At 33.5% G+C, this 21710-nt stretch overlaps 1 protein-coding gene across 1 annotated transcript in view; it reads left to right on the plus strand.

The window, feature by feature from the left end:
- The first annotated feature begins 7126 nt into the window (after nucleotides 1-7126).
- The window catches only part of LOC132707116 (axotactin), a 52387-nt gene continuing 37803 nt past the window's right edge, over nucleotides 7127-21710 (plus strand). The window contains exons 1-3 of the mRNA XM_060678809.1: nucleotides 7127-7472; nucleotides 19024-19276; nucleotides 20946-21108. Coding sequence (XP_060534792.1) covers nucleotides 19024-19276; nucleotides 20946-21108 — 416 coding nt within the window. The 5' untranslated portion in view covers nucleotides 7127-7472. The remainder of the gene's footprint in view (nucleotides 7473-19023; nucleotides 19277-20945; nucleotides 21109-21710) is intronic.

Here is a 21710-nt window from a genome sequence, read left to right on the forward strand (position 1 = left end):
TATCCGGAAAACCACCCGATGACTGATTCACTTGTTCAAGTGCATGCCTGCATAAACGCTTATCTGCGGTGTGGGGTGGGGGGTCTGTGATCACATATTTTATCTTGATTGATCCGCGATTCGAAGTGTGCATCTGCGAAATGTGTCGTCCCTTTTAATGCGACACGATTTAAATTTTCATTTATTAATTTTATCAAAATCTCCAATGGCAATAATTTTATTTTTGTGGCTTTTGCAAGGAGTATTTGGTGACTTTACACAATACAGAAGTGCTGTTTAGCGGTAAAAGTTTAATTGACGTGCCATAAATAGGTGGATTGAGGAAACGCAGAAAAAATTATTTAGGGACGGCTTAAAAGAATAGTTCAGTTAAATGGAGATTATTTTAAAAAACCAGTTTGGCAAATTAACACAATAATATAATGCAAAAATGTCAGAACTTCGGGAACATTCCTCGTATGTCTATACGTAAAAGGAAATAGAGGTAATAAGGGATCAAAAAGCAACCCAATTTTTTCTGCACTTGTGATAAGATAATCAAATTATTTTTAACATAACGTAGTTTTACTAAAAGGATGTCGAACTTCCATTGTCTTTATTTTTATCTTACATAACGTTTCAGACAGTTGTATTACTACCCGTTATGAAGTGTAAACTAAAGCTTAATTCTAAGGCTACGAGGTTTATATACTAGGCGACGGCGCTCATCCATGACGGAGTCGGATGTACTCAAGCGTAATGGCGCTCATCCATGACGGAGTCGAGTGTAGTCAAGCGTGGAGTTGTTCAACTAGAACGCCAGCATTGGTGCACCTTATTAGAGGTTGCCAAATTGTTGGTATATCTACGCTTGCATTGCTGAAGATGTCTTCATTGTTTCTAATGAAAACTGCTTCTTTAAATTTGCGCTTTCTCCAATGCTGCTCTCTGTGAACAACCCGCGCTCTGGACCATTGGATGTTGTGTTGTTTGGTCCACATATGTTCCGTGATACCTGATTTTTGCGTTTCACCCTTCATTGTATGTTTCTTAGGTTCTTCAACTCTTAATTTCACAGGTCGTTTGGTTTCGCCAATATATGACTCTCCGCAGTCACAGGGTATCGGGTAGATACACTGTTTCTCTTGAGTCGACGTTTTTGTTTTTGTGAGTACACTTCTTAATGCTGATCCAGATTTAAATACAGTTTTGACTTGATATTGTTTAGCTATTCGCCTAATCTTTTCTGATATTCCTTTCACGTATGGGATCGCCAAGAGGGAAAGAGTATCTACCTCACATGGTTCCGGTGTTGTTTCCCGCTTACAGTTTGTTATTATTTTGTTTAACGATTTTTCGGAGTAGCCGTTCTGAAGCAAATCCTTTTTAATATTATTCAATTCGGCATCGAGAGATGCTTGGTCGCTACATATTGCACAGTGTTTTAATTATTCCTAGTTTGATTGCTTCAGAATGGTTAGACTCAAAATTTAGATACTATCCTGTGTGGGTAGGTTTCCTATATACAGACGTGTTAATAGAACCATTATTTCTACTTACTAGGACGTCTAGAAACGGTAGACACCCGTTCTTTTTTTTCTCACTAGTAAATTTAATTAATGTTCGCAAAGAATTAAGATGATTAAAAAAAGAGTCTAACTGTCTATCGGTTCCACTCCAGATAATGAAGGCATCGTCAATATATCGAAGCCAGACCTTAGGTTTAATAGTTGCAGTGTTTATGGCATGAGTTTCGAACCACTCCATGTATATGTTCGCTATCACTGGAGAGAGAGAAGAACCCTTCGGCAGGCCATCATCTTGTGCGTAAAACTTATCTTTGACTTGAAAGTAAAAATTATGCGGACAGCACCTCAGAAGCTCCAACACTCCCTCAAGTGGCAGCGAAGTTTTCTCTGATAGGGTTGTATCATTCCTTAGTCTAGCCTCGACAATACTTAACGACTCCTCCAAGGGCACGTTGGTATATAGACTTTCAACGTCAAAGCTAATAAATTTGTTTGAAGGATCTAGTTTCACGTTTTTCAGAATATCTACCAAGTGCGTGAATTAAGCTTTAGTTTACACTTGATAACGGGTAGTAATACAACTGTCCGAAACATTGTGTAAGTTAAAAATAAAGACAATGAAAGTTCGACATCCTTTTAGTATTTCTACTGAATCAGTGTCTTCAAGCAAATATGACGTAGCTTCATTTATAAACTTAATTTTCTTTCTTTAAAATCAAAAATGTTAATTGGCGTTTTTCAGGTGTTTCCATTGGCACTATATAAATTCCTTTGGTGAGTGCACTTCATTCGGAATAATCAAACCAAGGTGGCGAAGGAGAGGCTAATGTGTTGGTGGACATTAGATTGTTGACATTAAATTGTGTTAGGAGAAAAAAATTGGACTAAAGGGCACTCATTCTGTACAAGAGTTTTTGGACTGTTGAACAGAAATTATTACAGTGTATTGTTATTTCTACAAAAATGATGAAAACTATAGGCACTGGAATTTAATAGGTATGCACCTAAATCCCCGGTTCTGAGGCTCTATTTTTTAATTATTTCCCTATGGTTTATCGATGTTTTTAAACATCTCAAAAGCTCAAAGGCATACCATTTCTATTTCTCCCAAGGAGATGAACCGATTGTCTTTGATAGTAGTAGCTTATTGCTTTGACGATAAACGCATATTATTGATTTTTTTTTACGCTCAAATGGTAAAACCCAAGCTGAAAAAAAAAAAATAGAATATATATAACATGTTTCCAGCTTTAAAATGACTGTATGCTTCCCTCAGTGTTTACTGCTGTTTAATTTATCAATTTTTAATATTTATAGGGTACAATAATAGTAATAAACGCTAACTTGTATAATATTACATATTGTATATATTGTATATTATTTTTCTACTCCTTTTTGTGAAATACCGAATTATACAAAGATCTAGGGTGCGGTAAGCATCACTTTACCACGCGAGTTTCTTGTACCACGGATTTGAGTCACTTCGGACATTTCCGCACGGGCTTGGGAACAATCGGAAGCACGATTAAAAGTAGTATAAACTCATTGTCTCCATTTCTTTTAAACCTATAAATACAATTTATAGTATATTAATGTTAATTCATCGGACATAAGCAAACTAAATGAGTTTTGTGAAGCTGAAGGGACCATTCTTTTCAGCACGTGTAAGGGTTTAACATAATGACTCTAAAATATTCGCCCAGGAAACCAATAAAAAATCTTATGTAAATAATCGATTAATAATGAATGTCTTCCCAGTTTGTTATTGGTTGATTTGTGGTGGTTGATGAAATCGGAGTATGCTGTCTGTTTTATGAAACAGTACCGTCGAAGCTTTGGAGTGATTTCTATTCAGTCTTGTGTTTGTAATTAGTAATTACCAACTTATTGTTATTCAATTGTTTTTCAAGACTCAGTGAGTCATTTTTATTGAGGTATCATATACAATTTATTACAATTTATTATTATTATTTATTTATAATTTAATTTTGATGATGAAGATCCGTCAAATTCAAATGGATCAAAGACTCGGACACATTTGCCGTTCGCTGCCCAAATTATAATTTTAAATGTATTCCTTTCTCTGAAATCGACATCTGGGGAAAGTGGAGCCATAAAATTATAGTCCGAGATTATTAAAACACCGTATGCCATACGTAACTTAGTTGTGAATGGTGTCCAAGAAAGAAAAACGCGGAAACTTGGGGTCCCAAAAATTCTACTTGACTTGCACCATGTCGGAATAGTGAGACGGTTGATATATGATGCGTAGCAGAAGAATATTGATCTAACAATTAAAACTTTACATGAAGAGTTGCGTAGTGTTTTTGAACATTGACTGTTGCCAAGAGACTTTGCGTAGTTTTTCAAATAAACTTCTACAGGCTACTGTAAAACTTTTTACAAAACTTCTGCAGTCCTCCTGCATCGGTTTTCGCCTAGTCGAACTTGCTGACGTTACTAACCCAAAATTAAAACACCTTACCTCTGTTCTTCTCTCTAATAATTTCCACATTAAATATATTACGCGTTCGATAAAAAAAAAACACTTCACCACAACCTTCCAATAGCAATGAGGCCGAATGTATTCCTACACTTGCCAATGTGGTTCTTCCTTACATTCAAAATATCACTGACCACATATCAAAAGTTCTAAAGAAGTACAATGTCAAAACTAGATCTACCACTTGTCCAAAAATCTCTCAACATCTTCGGTCTGTCAAAGATAAAATTCCATTTGAGATGACAGGAGTTTACAGCATTCCATGCATATGCGGCAAAAAATACATTGGACATAAAATTTTGTTCGATGAAACTAAAATTCTTGAAAATAATCAATTCTTCTACCAAAGACAAATCCGAGAGTCTGTTGAGCTCTATAAGCACCTGCCACCAAAATGGGAATCAGTCATCCGAGATGGTGTTTATGCCTCCCAATTAAGCTCCGCAACTCTCAGTTTCAGTCAAGCTCTGAAGAAGCCAACAGGATGATTGGCGAAACGTCAGCAAGTTCGATTCAGCAAAAATCGACAGAGGAAGAATCCAGAAGTTTTGTAAAAGTAAAGTTTTGATGGAATCAATAGGAATTTCGGGTTAAAAACGTCCCCATCATATATTCAGATTAGATCTGGTTTGGTAGCCAACAAACGGATTATGATGCTACATGCCGGGCTCTGAAGTTGGTTGGGTAGATAACGCTTTGTTGCTTTCTCCAAAAGTTTTCAAAGAAGCGAAAGTTGACTACCACGAAAATATGACAGCAGACATCTTTGAAAAATGGTTTTATGAAAAATTGTTTCCTAGTATTGTACCAGGTATTGTCGTGATGGACAACGTCAGCTACCAAGCACAAGCGGAATAAATACCGAATTCATCATCGACCAAAGAAGTCATTCAAAGTTTTCCGTCTTTCACCGTATCACTGCAATCTTAATTCAATAGAACTGATCTGGGGACAGCTGAAACCCAGTTTAAGAGGAAACAACACCTCACCGAAATTTAGTTCTGGGGCAAAGAAGTGAAGTGTGAAATGTGAGAAAATGTTTACCGAAGTCGACTAGGGCCAGAATTAATTAATGTGGGCGAGTCCAGTGACGATAGTGATTATTTTGATGTAGAATAACTTTTTTTTATAGTTATTCTAATATTGTTTTATAGCTAAATTTACTCCTTCATTTAAGGCCACTGTGGGTAATAAGGCCCATGTACTCATTTAACAATAAAAAATAATTTATAAGTATTATGGCGCCATCTAAGTGTTGGTCCGTTACCCAAATTAATTACGCAAACCGGCATACTCGATTAAGTTCTGTAGTTTTCGACATTTTTTATTTAACATATCCTCAACATGAATTCGTTGCAATGTGGGTAATAAGGCAGATATCAGTTGCGCCTTATTACCCACCACTTGAATTTAATGGGCCTTATTACCTTATACATTTTTTAACCAAGTCGCACCATTAGAAACCATTTGGAAGCCGGAGCTGTAAAAAGAATCCTGTGGGCGAGGCCTACCTTGACTGAAGTACCAGAAACTGATTTAGTTCGGAAAATGATTAAATTTTTTGACATAGGATTTCCCTTTACACCAAAGGGACTACTATGAAGTGCATTCAAGTATGTTGAAAATCAAGGCATTTCTAACCGTGTCAGCATTGAAACAAAAATTGATGGATGTGACTGGTATAAAGCAGCTATGAAGCGACATCCACCCTTATCTCAATGAAAGGCCCTGTCGACGAATTCTGCTAGGGCGGCAAAGCCTAATTTCTTCATTGTTAACGACCATTTTCAAAAACTTGATAATGTTCTCGAAAAATATGGCTTCAAACATCAACCGGTAAAGGTTTACAACATGGATGAAAAGGGATACAGACTAACCCTATATCAACAGACGGTCATTGCCAAAAAAGGAAACACCTGGTTGCTCCAGAACACTCTGGAAATTGTTACCTGTGTAAACGCATTAGGAAATGGTATCGCACCCATGATATTGTTTAAAGGGCAGAGGCTAAAACCAACTTTTGGTGACGGGATCTCAAGTTAAGATGTCTCCGAATGATGACCACCTGATATATTGAATGGCTCAATCATTTTTGCAAGTTTATTCAACTGCCAGTTCTCTTAATATTTAACGGTGCTGACTCATATCTCCACGTTTCAATTGTTGATGCTTCCGACCAACTGGGAATTCACTTGTTATGCCTTCCTTCAAATAACACACATGAACTCCAACTGCTCGACAAAAGCATGTTCCCTTCTTTCAAAAATTTTTGGGATGAGAAGTTGTTGCGTTATTGGGACAAATTCCCACATAGGAAAATGAACAAAGAAATATTTTCAGAAGTTTTTACGCCAGTTTGAGGGAGATGTATCACCATACATAATATTATATATGGATTCAGAGCCACAGGAATTTAGCCATTGTATTCCTTGAATGCATGATGATTGTATGGCGCTAACTGAAGATGATCTGGAAGCTGTTAGATGTCTGTAGTCCAATGCGGGAGCCTTATAACCCTCTATGGTTGGAAATACGGCTCAATAACGAGTTTACGTTGAAGTTTTTTACAGAAAAATTGTTTCATATTTTGTTACATTTTATTTTTCTATGTGTTTGATGTATTAATTTAAATAAATATTTTTTTCAACATTTTTATTTATGGTATAATAAATATTTTAAAGTAAGAATGGATTTTTCACTGCATGGACTAATAATAATCCATGAATCTCACCGATGGAACTCTACACAAATCCGTCAGCTTTCAGAATTTGTATGGATGAAGTACCGAAGTACGGTTCTGAAACGTCATTGTGGAATTGGGAATCTATTTATTGAGGATTTCAAAGAGAAAACCAAGCGAGGTAGACCTTCATAAAAATTTATCATAGTTGTCGTAAAAACGGTTTATCATCGGGCGAACTATACTCAATATGTGCAGTTCCGAAGCTCGTAAAAATGTATCGAGTGAATTCCGTTTAAATTTGGCGCTACGATCTGGAGAACCAGCCCACGCACGCGCAGAGACAAAGACGGACGAGCATTTAAATATCATTAAAAACAATCAACGTTCGAGCGCTTTTATCAATCCTCTTCCGACGTCATGGCCGCAGTCTATCGTCGACCGAGTCGAAATGAAAGCGGGGAAGCGGCAGCCGCGGCGGCAGCGTTCATCCTGAAAAGCCCGGCAAAAACGCGATTTTTGAATTCTCGCAGATTCGCGCCATATTACCGGATAATTAACGTCCTCCCGAATTCGCAGGTGTTTTGTTTTACGACGCGGAATAAATCAGCGGGTCATTATCAAATAATAAAGTCACATGTCGCCTCCTTACAGATAATGACTAATTGTTAGCGCAAATTTGGTGAGACGAAAAGTGCCGGTTTTAGGACGACACCGATGTAAAACCGTATTTCTACGCTTGGTGTTTTGGTGATTTGGTGATCCGGCCGCAGCTCCGAGGGTAAGACCTCCGCTTAAATTGCTTTTTATTACTCGTAATGGATATCATTTTGTGTTTACGACAATTGCTCGGAGGTAATTTGCTCGTATGGGCGTCCGAGCGTCGCCTTTTTTAAAAAATTCGTCGCTGTCGCATCCATGTCATTTACACTGCGGTGCAAATATTATCACAAAACAACAAAAAGCAAAGGCAATTTATATAATATTAATGGCAAATTTTGCTCTACCTAGATAAAAATGTGAAGTCCAGTGCTGCCCCGGGAAGTATCTTAACTAATATTACTGTCAAACGTACGCCACTGACATTTTTGAATATTTTGTTATTTACTTTAATGAAACTATTAAAATTAAAACCTTGTCGACCATTGAATTTTTCTCGTATCTTGCCTCGTTTTCGAAAGAAATAATAAAAATCATTAAAATTAAAATAAACTTAATTCAAAAAATTAGTACCATCAGCATCATTGCACTCATATAGTCTACGACTTAAGAATTTTCGTTACACACGCCGTGTAATGCAAAATAAGCATTTATGGACCCATGTTTATATGAACTTTTTTTCTTTTTTTTATGACGAGTCTCCATCCTAGTATTTGCGCATGTCTCTTAAATTACCCTGTATAAACGGCGGAATATTTTATTTACTGACACAATTGTTAATAACATCATTGGTATCTGAATATTTGATGATCAAACTATACTTTTTTTTTACTATTTGTAAAAAAATATTTAACTAACTTCTTAAAAATGTATTGGTCAGAAAAAATTTTCCCCAGAATTATTTCAGCAAAGACTTAAGAGGTATTATACATTTAACCAATATTTTTAATTTCTTCAAAAGGGTAAAAATTTAAAAAATTTTAACAACAAATCAATTGATAAGGAATGCCAAAATACTGATTTATTTTTTATTTCTAATTAAAACGCACAAATTCAGAACATCATATGATAAAATCAAATTAACAATGTTCGGGATCAGATCATATCCGTAGGGGTAAATGTTTAATTTTCCCCAAAAAAATAAAACAGCAGGAAGTTATTAGTTGGTATTCTACATCTACGTGAGTTCACCAAGAAAAGATAATATCTCATTTTCAAATACACGAAAGTGTATACAGTGTGTTCCATTCTCATTGCAATTGTATGTACTAGAAATAGAACATTTCAAATTTCGAGAATATGAGGCCGCAAACAAAATTGCCATAGTTACTTGAAACTATCCCAAATTACTAAGTAGGTAAAAATGATTGTTAACCACCTGTGTAGAATCCAGTGGCGCAGCCAGTTTTTTTCACTAATAGAATTATTTTTTAACGGTTATTGTTTTTATAAAGACTGTCTTAGATATTTTTCCTGAAATTCACTTGTCTTTTTACAAGTTTTCGCAGTCCAAAATTTCTCAGTAGGCTATGCAAAATTATGCAATTTTATTTATTAAATTAAATTAAAGCAGCCACTTTTTTTGCGCGTCGTGAGTCCTAATAATACTATATATTATAATATATATTATAAGTAAAATATAAGATTAATTACCTTTCCCGGACTAATGAAGATTACGCAATTTTTTCTATAAAGTGAAAGGAGGAATAGTTTCTTAAAAGTTGATCTTGTGCTTTTGATCTTTAATCATCAGGGATGTCAAACTCATAAGTACAGTTGGGCCAAACAAACAAGGTTAAACTTTAGAAGGGCCGCAAAAAAATCATTATTCAAAGGAACGTTTATTTTGTATACATTGTAATAATTATAATTATATATATATATATATATATATATATATATATATATATATATATATATATATATATATATATATATATATATATATATATATATATATATATATATATATATATATATATATATATATATATATATATATATATATATATATATATATATATATATATATATATATATATATATATATATAAATATAAATATATATATATATATATATATATATATATATATATATATATATATATATATATATATATATATATATATATATATATATATATATATATATATATATATATATATATATATATATATATATATATATATATATTTATATTTATATATATATATATATATATATATATATATATATATATATATATATATATATATATATATATATATATATATATATATATATATATATATGCTGACACTATATTCCGGGATATCATCCGTTCGCTTGTTGAACTCCGACTGGAATCCTGCAGACGTTTCGCCAAAATCTCACTTGGCATCTTCAATGCTCGCGCTCCGAAAACACTTCGAACACTCGGTTTTAAATTATTATTATTATTTTTGTAATTTTTTCTGCGTATTTTTGATACGAACAAGTATCATCTAAACTCGTTTTGTTCATGCTGCACGTCGGGAAGTGTGTCGAATCTTCATTTTTAAGTTGGTTTTCCCAAAGAACTAATTTAGATTTGAATGCTTTAATTATGTCAAACATTTTCGTAATAATATGATCTTTCCCTTGTAACGATAAATTTAAATAAATATAAATATAATAAATAAAATAAATTGGTCATATCAACTAAGAAAGATAAATCTTGTATCCATATTGGATCGGAAAGTAAACTTACGTCTTGATTTTTCATTTTTAAAAATTGACATATTTCTTCTTTCAAATCGCAGAATTGTTTGAGAATCTTGGAGCAAGATAACCAACGTACCTCGGTATAGTAGGACAAACCCGAATATTCACTATCTAAGTCGCTTAGGAAAGCAGTGAATTGATGCTGATTTAAGCCTCGAGATCTTATAAAATTTATATCTTTTTTTAGATATGACAAAACATTCTCCATGTTTATTACCTTCGTGCATAGAACTTCTTGATGTATAATACAATGCGTATGATGAATGTTTGAACCGTGAATTTCACTAATTTTCTTTCTTAGTAATGCGACGAAGTCCTTATTTTTCCCGGTCATTGATGGAGCGCCATCTGTAGCAACAGAATTTAATTTTGCCAAAGGTAGCTCGTATTTCTGCAGAAGTTCAAAAACACAAGTAAATATATCTTGTCCTGTGGTAGTACCAGGCATCGGTATTAATTCCAGTAATTCCTCAAAAATGTTAAAATTCTTATCACAAGAACGAAGAAACACTGCTAATTGAGCTTTGCCACTAATGTCTGTACTCTCGTCACAGGCAATGGAGAAACTTTCGAAATTAGATGCTTTTGCTTTAATCTGATCACTTAAATTGGCGGCTAAATCAGTAATTCTTTCCGCAACTGTATTTCGAGACAATGAAATTGATTGAAAAGCCTTCACATTTCCATTACAAACATTCCTTGATGAAATCACCGTCAGTAAAAGGCTTCGAGTGTTTAGCCATCAACTCGGAAACGACGTAACTTGCATGTACCGCCGCTTCACTTTCTTGCAATACTTTACTAAACATCAACTGTTGCTTTTTCAGTCCTAATTTGAGTTCTTTCAACTTTTCTTCTCTCATTAATCCTTCATAATTGTTATATTTTCACTGGCGTTGTTCGTAATGACGTTTAATATTATATAACTTTGGTACATTAATAGTATTTTTACATATCAAGCAGATTATTTTATCTTTTATTTCACAGCTAAAGTATTCTAATTCCCATTTTACTTGGAATATCCTATGTTCGTCAATGATTTTTCGTTTAATTTTACTACCACTTGGTTTTAATACAGACATACTGAATACAATGGGCTGGAATAAATACGCTGTTGTTAAGAAAAAATTATACATTTTAATAAAATGTATAAAAAAAAAACATTTTAATAAAATATTAATGTTAACATTAACTTACCAGAGAAACGGAATAACTGTATAAATAAATGAGAATACTATGAATTAAGTTATAATTAATATTAAAACAAAATTATTCCTATTACCTGCATTAATTCATGTATATCGTACAAAACTATGTTCAGAGAACTGAGACCATGTGTTTGGCTACATTCGGCTATCGTCGGCTATCGTCGGACGCTACTCACACGTATTTATTATTATTTGCGGATATATTGGCCGGGCCGCAAAAATGTTCGTAGTGGGCCGCATGCGGCCCGCGGGCCGTGAGTTTGACATCCGTGACGTACATCAGCACGATTGAATTATTAGTAACATATTTATTTGAAAACATACTATCTAAAGACGGAAATGAATACCAAACGTTAACGAGATTGCAATTTAGTTATTGCTAAATAAAAAATCGGTGCTACGCTTGAAACAACGAACAATAATAATTAAATTCGTATTAGGGAAAATAATCACGCCACACCAGGCAAATGAAAATAACCTGTCTTTTTTATGGACGTTGGGCTAGAAAAATATTCGGACTTTATGGACTTTGCACAGACTAAACAGAATAACAATAAATAGATTAAATTTATATTTTATTAACTCTTTTTACTGCAGCCTAATTTATTTAATAAAAAAAATCAAATTTTTCATGATATTGGGTTATATAAAACTTTATTCAGTAAACATTTCGAACAAAATCTTATCAAGTGGGCTTGGAGTAGGAGGGTTTAATAAACGAGTGATATAACCACTGATATACCATTCTTTCCTTACGTATATTGAAAATTTTTCGAGCAAATGCCTTTTTTATACTAAATAGAAATTAATAAAATATTTCTAGCAACTTTGCTTGGAAGATGTCATTAATAGGAATATTTCCCCAAAATTCTGCAATATATATGATGCCTTGCCACCTCTAATAAATCACTCTGTATAATGCTAAATTTCTGAAGGATATAGCTTAAATATTTTGATTTTTTGGTTTCCGCCAGTGTTGAATCTTGCGGGGCTTCATTCAACTCTTTCTGAAAAAAAGAATAATAAAAATTGATGTATTTTCAGTGTGATATATTTATGACGTTAAAACAATTACTCCACTAGCTATAAATTAATGTAAGAATTTTATTTCATCTAAATCTTCCTAAAAATATTGACTCTGATAAATTTATCTCAACGTTACACTGGATAATGTCAAAAGTGATGTCAGTTTTTATCGGTTGCATACGAAGAACGAGCGGCATTCGAACAAAATCGCATACTTTCCACCGTGACCATGTTTTGGTATTGAAGATAGACGGCAAGAGTCAAAGACAACGTATGTATTCCCTCCTGCCTCTTAGTTGGTGTATGCGAAACCAAAGAACTATTTTTACATGTTGCCCGTAGCACATTTTTGAGACCAACTAATTTCGGAAATACATGTTGCTAAAAGTTATCATCATCGACTTGTAATGCTAAATTTTGTTTTATACTCGTCTATTTTATTTTATTGGCAAAAGTTTGTATTTTAGCCATAAATTTTTAGGTGAAAAGAGTTTTTTCGAAAAAGGTAAAACGTAACATTTGAGATTAAGATCTTCATACGTAAGATGTACTGACTAATGCATAGAAAGATAAGATACGCATTTATTTTAGTACAATATTATTATTAGTATTTTTTTACTCCCTCCTGCAATTATGCACTAATCAGGAGTGCGCAAAATGTCACTTTAAAATGTCACCGCACTTAATTTAGTGAATGAATTCGTATTGATTTGAAAAAATGTGACGGTCATAGAAAAAGTATAACGTGCACATTTATAAAATTCTTTAGATACTCGTTTATAAATCATGTTGCATACTATACTATTATAGCACTGACAAATTAAAATGCCTCGTCGTAACATTCAAAAAGTCGAAAAAATCCCTATTAACATTTTCCGAACTTGGATTACCGTTAAATACTGGAAAGTAAAATGCTTCGTCATTTAATAGTTTGGCCTACTAATTACCGTCGACGGCATAAAAATAACACATTGAAGCGTAATTATATATATTTGAATGAAAAATCCGTTGCCACATTGGGAAGTACATATTCTCAAATAACCGGACGTATCAAATGACGAAAACTGGTTTTTAAATTAATGTTACACCCAGATTACGCACATAATTAACGAATTCTTTCGTTATTACAGTTTTGGAATCTCACAACTGGTCACTCGCAGAAACAATTGGAAGAGAGCAATCACATGAACTGCTGCATTTTTAATTCTTTTGCGATATATGTTGAAAATTCAATGTGCATATGAAATAATAAGACAGCAAAAAGGAAAATTCAGCCAAATAACAAAAGGACAACAAATGATTGTTTGAATGGTTCCATTAAACGTTTTTTAATTTTTCCCAAACTTTTCTTTCTATTGCTGTGTAACGTATTGAAATAGCTGCTGAACTTGCATCAGTTTTATACTTTGAATACGACAAGCGTTCATAAGCTCGTATTTGTGGTTCAGTATATTTTTTAAACTTTGAATTTGTTTTGAAAGTTAATGCAATTGATGACGTAAGTAACGAGATTCAAGAAACGAACTACATTTTGTTTAGAAGAACAAACTTTGCGCAACAAGCATGACAAATAGTACTGTTCCTTATAAACAGCTTAAAGAATATATGGAGTTCGCAGAAGTACAGTTTAGCGCTACACATGTGAAAAACTTGTTCAAAATATAGTTTGTTATATAAACATTGGGTCAAAAGCCAACTATTAGATACCGCTCTACAAATACGGCGGAAAAATAACGTTTTTATTTTTATCTTAAATCGAAATGAGATAAAACAATAAAACATTGCGGAAATATTACAAAAACACATTTTCTGCATATTTTTTGATTTCTTTGAAATGAGGGTAGGGGATTAAATTACACTACCTCTATTACTCTTCTTAACAAAGTTTAACATCGACACATTTGGTTTTATTTAGAAACTTTTGTCTGGTTCAATTTTTTTTATAATAAAAACTGTTTCGAAATAAAAAAAATTATGAGATATAAAACATCTAGTCGGCTGCTGTCACTTCTCATTACGTTTTTTCTTATTGCTTTGCTTTATTTATTAACCAACCAAAACTAATCAAACTAATGATTTAATTATTCAATAATAGAAGTTTTAATTCAATAATGGTGAATTACATTAATACAGAAATGGCAGATATGCATTTTTTATACGGGCGTGCTAACGGAAGTTCGTACATCCGGATTAGCGGATTAGAAGTTGCCTATGCTAAATATTATTAGAGGATAAACGGAGATAAATACAGGGAAAATTTCTGCAGAATTAAATAGTAATGCATCAACTGTATGGAGGATATTAAAAGAAGAACAGTTATATCCATAACGCACTCTTTTACCAAGAGTTTTTGCATCGATTTCGCCTGATGAATACCGTTGATCCTGTTTTTTGTTCAAAAATTCTGGTTTCGAACGAAGCTAGTCTCCCAAGAGGTGCAATTCAAAACTCTAACGACAGGCATATATGGGCTGAGGATAATCCGCATTCGATAACAGAATATAGACATTAATACCAGTTTGCAGCTAATGTTTTATTAGGAATTATAGATGATGATTTAATTGGGTCTACCTTCAAGAATAACTGGTGACTGGTAACTCCTAATTTCGTTTTCTACAAGAAGAATTACCTCATTTGCTAGAAAATGTGCCCCTATTAACTAGAAGAGGCATGTATTATATGCATTATGGTGTCCTAGCATATTTCAGTTTAAGTGGACGTATAAAACCGCTGGATAGGAAGAGCTTTTATCATTGGCTGCCTCGTTCTCTAGATTTAATTCTGGTGCATTGTTACTTTGGAAAAAACGATAAAATCGATTATTTTCGAAAGTATACTCGCTTCTCACTAAACTCCATATCTCGGTAACGGCTGCTGCTAGAGGACCGCCATTGGCACAGAACGAATCGGTGTCGAAAAAAAAAATTTTCCATCTTTTTCCATCTTTTTTTTTTCGATTTTAAACAACTCGTAGGCAACAAGTAGTTTTCAAAATTCAAAAACATTTTTTTTAAACCAAAGAGTGACCATTTCTTGAAAACCGTTCATCGAATCGAAAAAAATCTTGAACGGGAAGATGCAAACTATTGATACCCACAAATCTTTTTTTGTGCCGGCATTTCCAAAAAACTGAGTTATGGCCTGTTCATAGATATAAGAAAGTGACAAATTTTTTGAATGGGATTATCCAAGATTATTACCTAAAGTTTCGGAATTTAAATTCAGGTAAAATTGTGGTCCGTAATAGAAAATAATAAATAATAATCTTGTTGCATTGTATGTTAATGACCAACCTTGGATAATCCCATTCAAAAGCAATTGGCCACTTTCTTATATCTATGAACAGACCATACTCTTGAAGGGAAAATTGACTGTAAGTTAAATACAGTTATTCAGTCGGCGGTTTCTTGTACATGACAGTTTTGATTATAGAGATATGCCGAAAAATGCAGCAAATGCCCGAAAGTTGCAGCTTTTGATTTCAAAATTGGCAAGGCAACAGAAGTCTACCCCCGCATGCAGCTTATAAAAGCTAGGTGTAATCGGACATCGGTAAACATTTTTTAAAAATTTTCGAAAAACTTTTTGTCGTAATTTTGGACCGTATAAAAAAAATCATTTCTCGAAAACTAATTACCAGATCGACAAAATTCTTGAACCAAACGACGCGGAAGATCCTTCATTTTGGGCATTTTTTCGATTATATACAAGAATTTTGAGTTGCGGACAAAAATCTTGAAATTATTAACCGTAAATCAAGTGCGTCGTTTGTGGGCAAAAAATCAAGGTAGTCCCTGAAAATTGGCGTTTTTGGGGGTAAATTATTAGCTATTAATGGAAAACTATAAAACATGGGATAATTTGGTTAAAGTGTCGAGAGAGAGTTTCAGGTTTCGTCTATCATACAGGGTTATTACTTTTATATTTGTCAAAGTTTGTTGTGCCTTTGGAGTTCGGCGATACGTGAAAGACGCTTTATACAGGGTGTATGCATAATAAAATTATATCCATTTTGCTAAAGTCCCATAGTGGTCCGCAGGAGCACGATAAAAAAACAATGTCTCTCGCTAGGACAAGAAACTGCGAAACAGTTTCTTTTCAAAATAGAAAGCTGCTTCGAAGACCTAAGAAATCATATAATTGCGTCTTGTAATGGTCATAAGAAATTATGCAGATATATTACGCCGTATTATAGACTCAATAGTTAGTAGGATATTATTATGAAATTAATGATAAATTATATCACAAGGCAGACATTTTTAACAGTTTCAAATAAACCTTTCTATTGAAATTTATTTTTTTCTATGGCATTGTGTAAGCTTAGTTGTTCGGCTTTTGTCCCAATGTTTATATAACAAACTACCCTTTATTTTAAATAAGGAATCACCCCCTTAACCACCTTGAAACACCCTGTATAGAAAATCTGTTTATAAGTACGTAAACCTAATGCCATAAACATAAATAAATTAGGTGTGTTAAGTATATCGCTCATAGATTAAAAATTTGCTTCTAAAAATTTATCCTAAATAAAAAATAAAAATTATACGAGGTCGAACAGATTAAGTTAGTCGAGGACAAGGCAAAGGCAATGTACGTTACAATTATCGGGTCCGGCTGTAGCGTTTATTTAAAATATTGCAGCAAGCGATGCCTATGACTCCACCGCTGTTGTCCTAATATTTATTTAAATTATTATAGAAACCTTGGAAATCCGGTAAATTTCCAAATAAAAACGCGAATATTAGAAACACAAACAAATCGTCTTCAATTTGAACTTCAGCATTTGGTTGATATGGGCCAGTGTTCTCATATAATGTGTCTCGTATTACAAACTTGCTATATTTCCATAGCAACTTTGATCGTTTCTAAATTTTTTTAAAAATCCGACACCACTGGCGCATGGGATAAGAATGACCTGTCGCCAATGGCTGGTCCCATTTCATTTGCCGTTCAGTTTATTTGATGTATAATTTTTTATATTGACATACGAACGCTCATATGGAGCAGAGGTATCGGGAAGGAGAGGGCAAGATGATTGATGAGTGAAAAATATTTAAAGCAGATTTTATGAGTTGAAAGAGAAACTTCACTATATATGAGAAATGAATTTCATTGATTCTAGAAAAGAATAAGAACGAGTAACAGAAAGCTGAACGCATGTAAGAAGGGACACATTAGTATGAAACTATTTACAAATATTCTTTATTCTTTCTGTGTCGGTTGTGGATGACTTTTTTGTATTTTTACTATTAACTTGATTAATGTTATTACTTTGTAAAGTTATTTAATAGTTTGATTTGTAAATAGAAATTTAAATTTGGTAGGGCAAATAAACTTTACTTGTTAAATAGAAATTCATTTCATTGATTGTTTTAGAGAATATAGAACATTTTCAGACATTTTACCCTAGTGTTCCAGTTCCATAAGGATAGTTAAAGAGACGCATATCTTGTATTTACTTTTCAAGTTTTCCTATAAATACTTTTTTATCCTTTTTGAAATTAACTTGAAAATGATCGTAATGTTTTTCCAAAATTAGCGTCAAAGGCTGTCAATTTTTAAAGAAATTTTTGCTGATCAATTAACAAAAATCACCACATATCGTGAAAGAGGGGTCATGTTCACAAAGAAGGCTTTGGTGTTTGATAGAAAGAAATTTTAGTCTTAATGTAAACGTAAATTGCTATAGGTATTTGGAAATGTTTTATATACGAATTTACTTGAAGACGAATTTTTCATTGTCGTTTGGTTCGTGACCACGAAAAATATTTATGGCTCATAAGTTAGACACGCGGTCATCAGTTCTAGCCTTGGATATGAATCGGGTACAATCCTTACAATGTATTTTTTCAAAAATGTGCCATTTAATTAGCAAATTAAAAAAATATTATTTTATATTTAATATTGACATATACATACTTGTACCTGTAACTATTTTTCGCTATTTGTAACTTGGAAAAGGAAAAATATTTAACATTTCTTCAATCATTCCTGTACATTCATATACAAACGTACACTTTGCAACTCGTTCTCGAAAAATAATTTCAGTACCCACAGTTCGTAAAGACTTATAGACGTAGATTTGCCACAGTTCATGAGTCTCTCGCAGTACATAACTTTGATATTTTAAATTAATTCTGTGAAAATAATATTTTGTGGCAAGCCCCGTTATAATCAAATCCAATATTTTCGTACTTGATTGAACCTATTAATAATTTGCCAATGCGATAAACGGAAACAAGCATAATCCTTCGAGATTGATATCGAGCATTGATGCATCGCTTACATGTTGTACAAAATTAACTAACCAACCACGTCATTTTAAAAGCTGTAAAAATTCATATCATTATGATGATTTAATTATTTTGAAATTTGGAATTATCTAAATAAAAAAAATCGGAATATTATAGTTCCTATATCCGTTTTCAACAGTAAGTAACCAAAATCACTTTGATTCAAACACTACATTAGTATCTTTCGTTAAAGGGTTCGTTCTAGATCTGGCATAAAAAAAATTAGTGTAGGGAAAGGCATTGCGAATTGATGAAGAATTAAATTCTGCTAGATTGGTATTGGATTTTCACCAAAAATTGCCGATGTTAATCCCGATGTTACAGGTCACCAATCCACGTTTTACCAATTAGTTTCGAACGAAGAAGACGACAGAAACTAAAAATGTCACGTCTGCTTTCCAGATGTGGCCCATACTATCCTTCACCCTGGCCACGATGGTCTTGATGGCGATATCGGTGGTCAGATCGGAAAACAATTCGGCCGCTCTCTGTCCCGGAAGTGCAGACAAAGGCCCGTGTAACCGGAACATCTACAAGTGGGCGTTCGACCACAACAGGAAAGAATGTTCTACTTTCGTGTGGGGAGGTTGTGGTGGTAATGATAAAAATAGGTTCGACAGCGAGAAGCAGTGTATCCAAAAGTGTTTCCACGTGGGTAAGCTCGCTAATATTGACATCATGTAGCTACTAGATATATAGAGGCCCTGCTTGGTGCTAATGATACTCAAATCTCCTTAAAACATAGATATATAGGTAGATCCTTTATTAAACACGTTCTGTTTAAAAATAAAACAATTGTGGCAAGTAAATACGTAAATGTGAAAACAGTTAAAAAAATAGCAAAAACGAGACTATTCTATAAGAAAGAATTACGTAAAAGATAGAAGTCCATGTACTCTCACGCGGAGTAGAATTAGTGCCTTTTTTACATATCCTTCAAGTTTTTTATTACTCAGTGCCTTCTCTTTTGATGGTAGTTTATTATACAAACACAGGTTTAATGAATTTTTGTGGCATTCAGTCTACTTAAATTTTTTGTTGCCAAAGAAGTCAATTTCTCGGGTAGGATAATCATATTGAAAAGAGTTCAACCCAAACGTGTCAGACATGGAAGTGGCACGAGTTTGAATATTTTAAAGAATGATCTTGATAACCTTCACACGCTGTTACTCTAACTACCTTGTTTTGAAGTTTAAAAGCCAGATCAGCTGCAAAAAAGTAACCCCGCGGAACAACACTATTGGTCAGGTGTCAGGTTTCCATAGCGACTAATTACACTAATTCACGACAGTGTTTTACACAACGAATTGACATGCTGAGCCCATCCCATCATCTATTGTGAAAAGTTCCACACTACCACCCATCACCAAGCTATTATTTGTTGAGAACACATATGCATTTAATTTAAACTGTCTGCATAAAAAATGCATTTATTCTTAGATTGTTAATATACACAATAAAAAGCAGCTTATTCAGGACAAAGCCCTAGGATACTATCCACTCTTCTCACGTTCGACACACACACATTGTCTCCTAGATGATAGGTATGACTTAGTATAATATAGATATTCATTTTTTCCAGTAGCAAGTGGTGAGAAACTCAGTGGAAGGTCACAAAAGAGTAAAATCCACGTGTTCCCCCCGCTCAAGGCCCCCCACAACATTTCTCACAACCCTGCAGATTGCCTGTATAGTAAAGCATCCTGGTCTAAACTCGAAGGAGGCACTGAATATACAATTATTGCTATGTAGAAAACGTGATAACTGGTTTCTTATTAATGACTCTAAAATTTTTCCTAGTAGGGGAACTATAGATATTGGTAAATTAGGTTGTCCCTTTTTGAATATCAGTACAACCCTAAAAACCTTAAAATATTGAGGGAAAATTCAATCCTCGATGCATCTGCCTAAGAGATAAGGAAGAAGTGTCATTATACATTCAATAACCTCTTTGTATCACAATAATCAAAGAAACCTGATTTTTTCAAATCTGCGCCAACCCAAGACCCATGTAGAAATAGAGTTGCTGAAACAAAAGGTATATATAGGATATTCTTTCTGTATAATTAGTTATTTTTCACGCATCTCTAATTCTGGTACCTAATGTACTAATATACTTGTCATATGCATCCCGCTTGTTATTTTTAATAAAAGTATTTTGAAAAAAACTATAAACAGTTCTAGATCTAGATCTAGAAAATGGCACAAAGTGCGGATTGGTGGCTGACATTCAGATTAGGAGGTTATTCCCACTAGGGGGTCACTATATTATCTAATAGCTATGCGGTTGTGAAGGACGGCTTTAAGTAGGGTACCCATTTTAGCCAGGAATCAAATCACGCTCGTGAACGGAACCAGCGTACCCAAAGACCAAAGGGGTCCGAAACTGACGTTCCAGGAAACGGGAAAGGACAATACGTTCATGTTCGCCCAGTCCAATACGTTCATACAAATCGACGGTGACATAATCCAGACGTTTCAGTTGAGGTAACCGAGAGCAAATAAATAGCAATAAGCAATAAATTAAGCAATTCGGTGGGGAGCTGGGTAAATATTAATCCTGATAAGAAGGTGAACAATCCTTGTGTAAACATACGGTTATAAATAATAATAAAGTTTTTCGATTTGAACTATACCGGGTGTTGGGTTACGTCTAAAAAGCAATACTAAATTGTATACAGTGTGTCCCAATTTTGATAGTTCTACGGCATATCTAGCGACCTTCCTAACCCAAGACTTTTCTTTCATAAGATGAAAGGTGGCACAAAGAGAAATGTCATAGAATTTTTCGATACCGGGTGATTTTGGAAATTTCGCATTGCAGCTTGGTTATCGAAATAGTGATTATTTAAAAATTTAACACCCTGTATGTATTAATACTTTTATAAAGTTTTTATTTGTTTTTTAGAAATATATATACAATCACATAATAGTTATTGTAAATACAAAGCATTTATCTTTAATTTCAATATTTTTAACACGCTAGCTGTATTATAAGGGGCCGTAAAACTATCCATTTTTTTCCATAATTATGAATCTAAAATATTGCCTAATACTGCTGCCTATTGACATCAATATTATTAAACATA

The sequence above is a fragment of the Cylas formicarius genome, unplaced genomic scaffold (genome assembly GCF_029955315.1).
Source record: "Cylas formicarius isolate icCylForm1 unplaced genomic scaffold, icCylForm1.1 PGA_scaffold_9__14_contigs__length_23061073, whole genome shotgun sequence".
Classification (NCBI taxonomy): domain Eukaryota; kingdom Metazoa; phylum Arthropoda; class Insecta; order Coleoptera; family Brentidae; genus Cylas; species Cylas formicarius.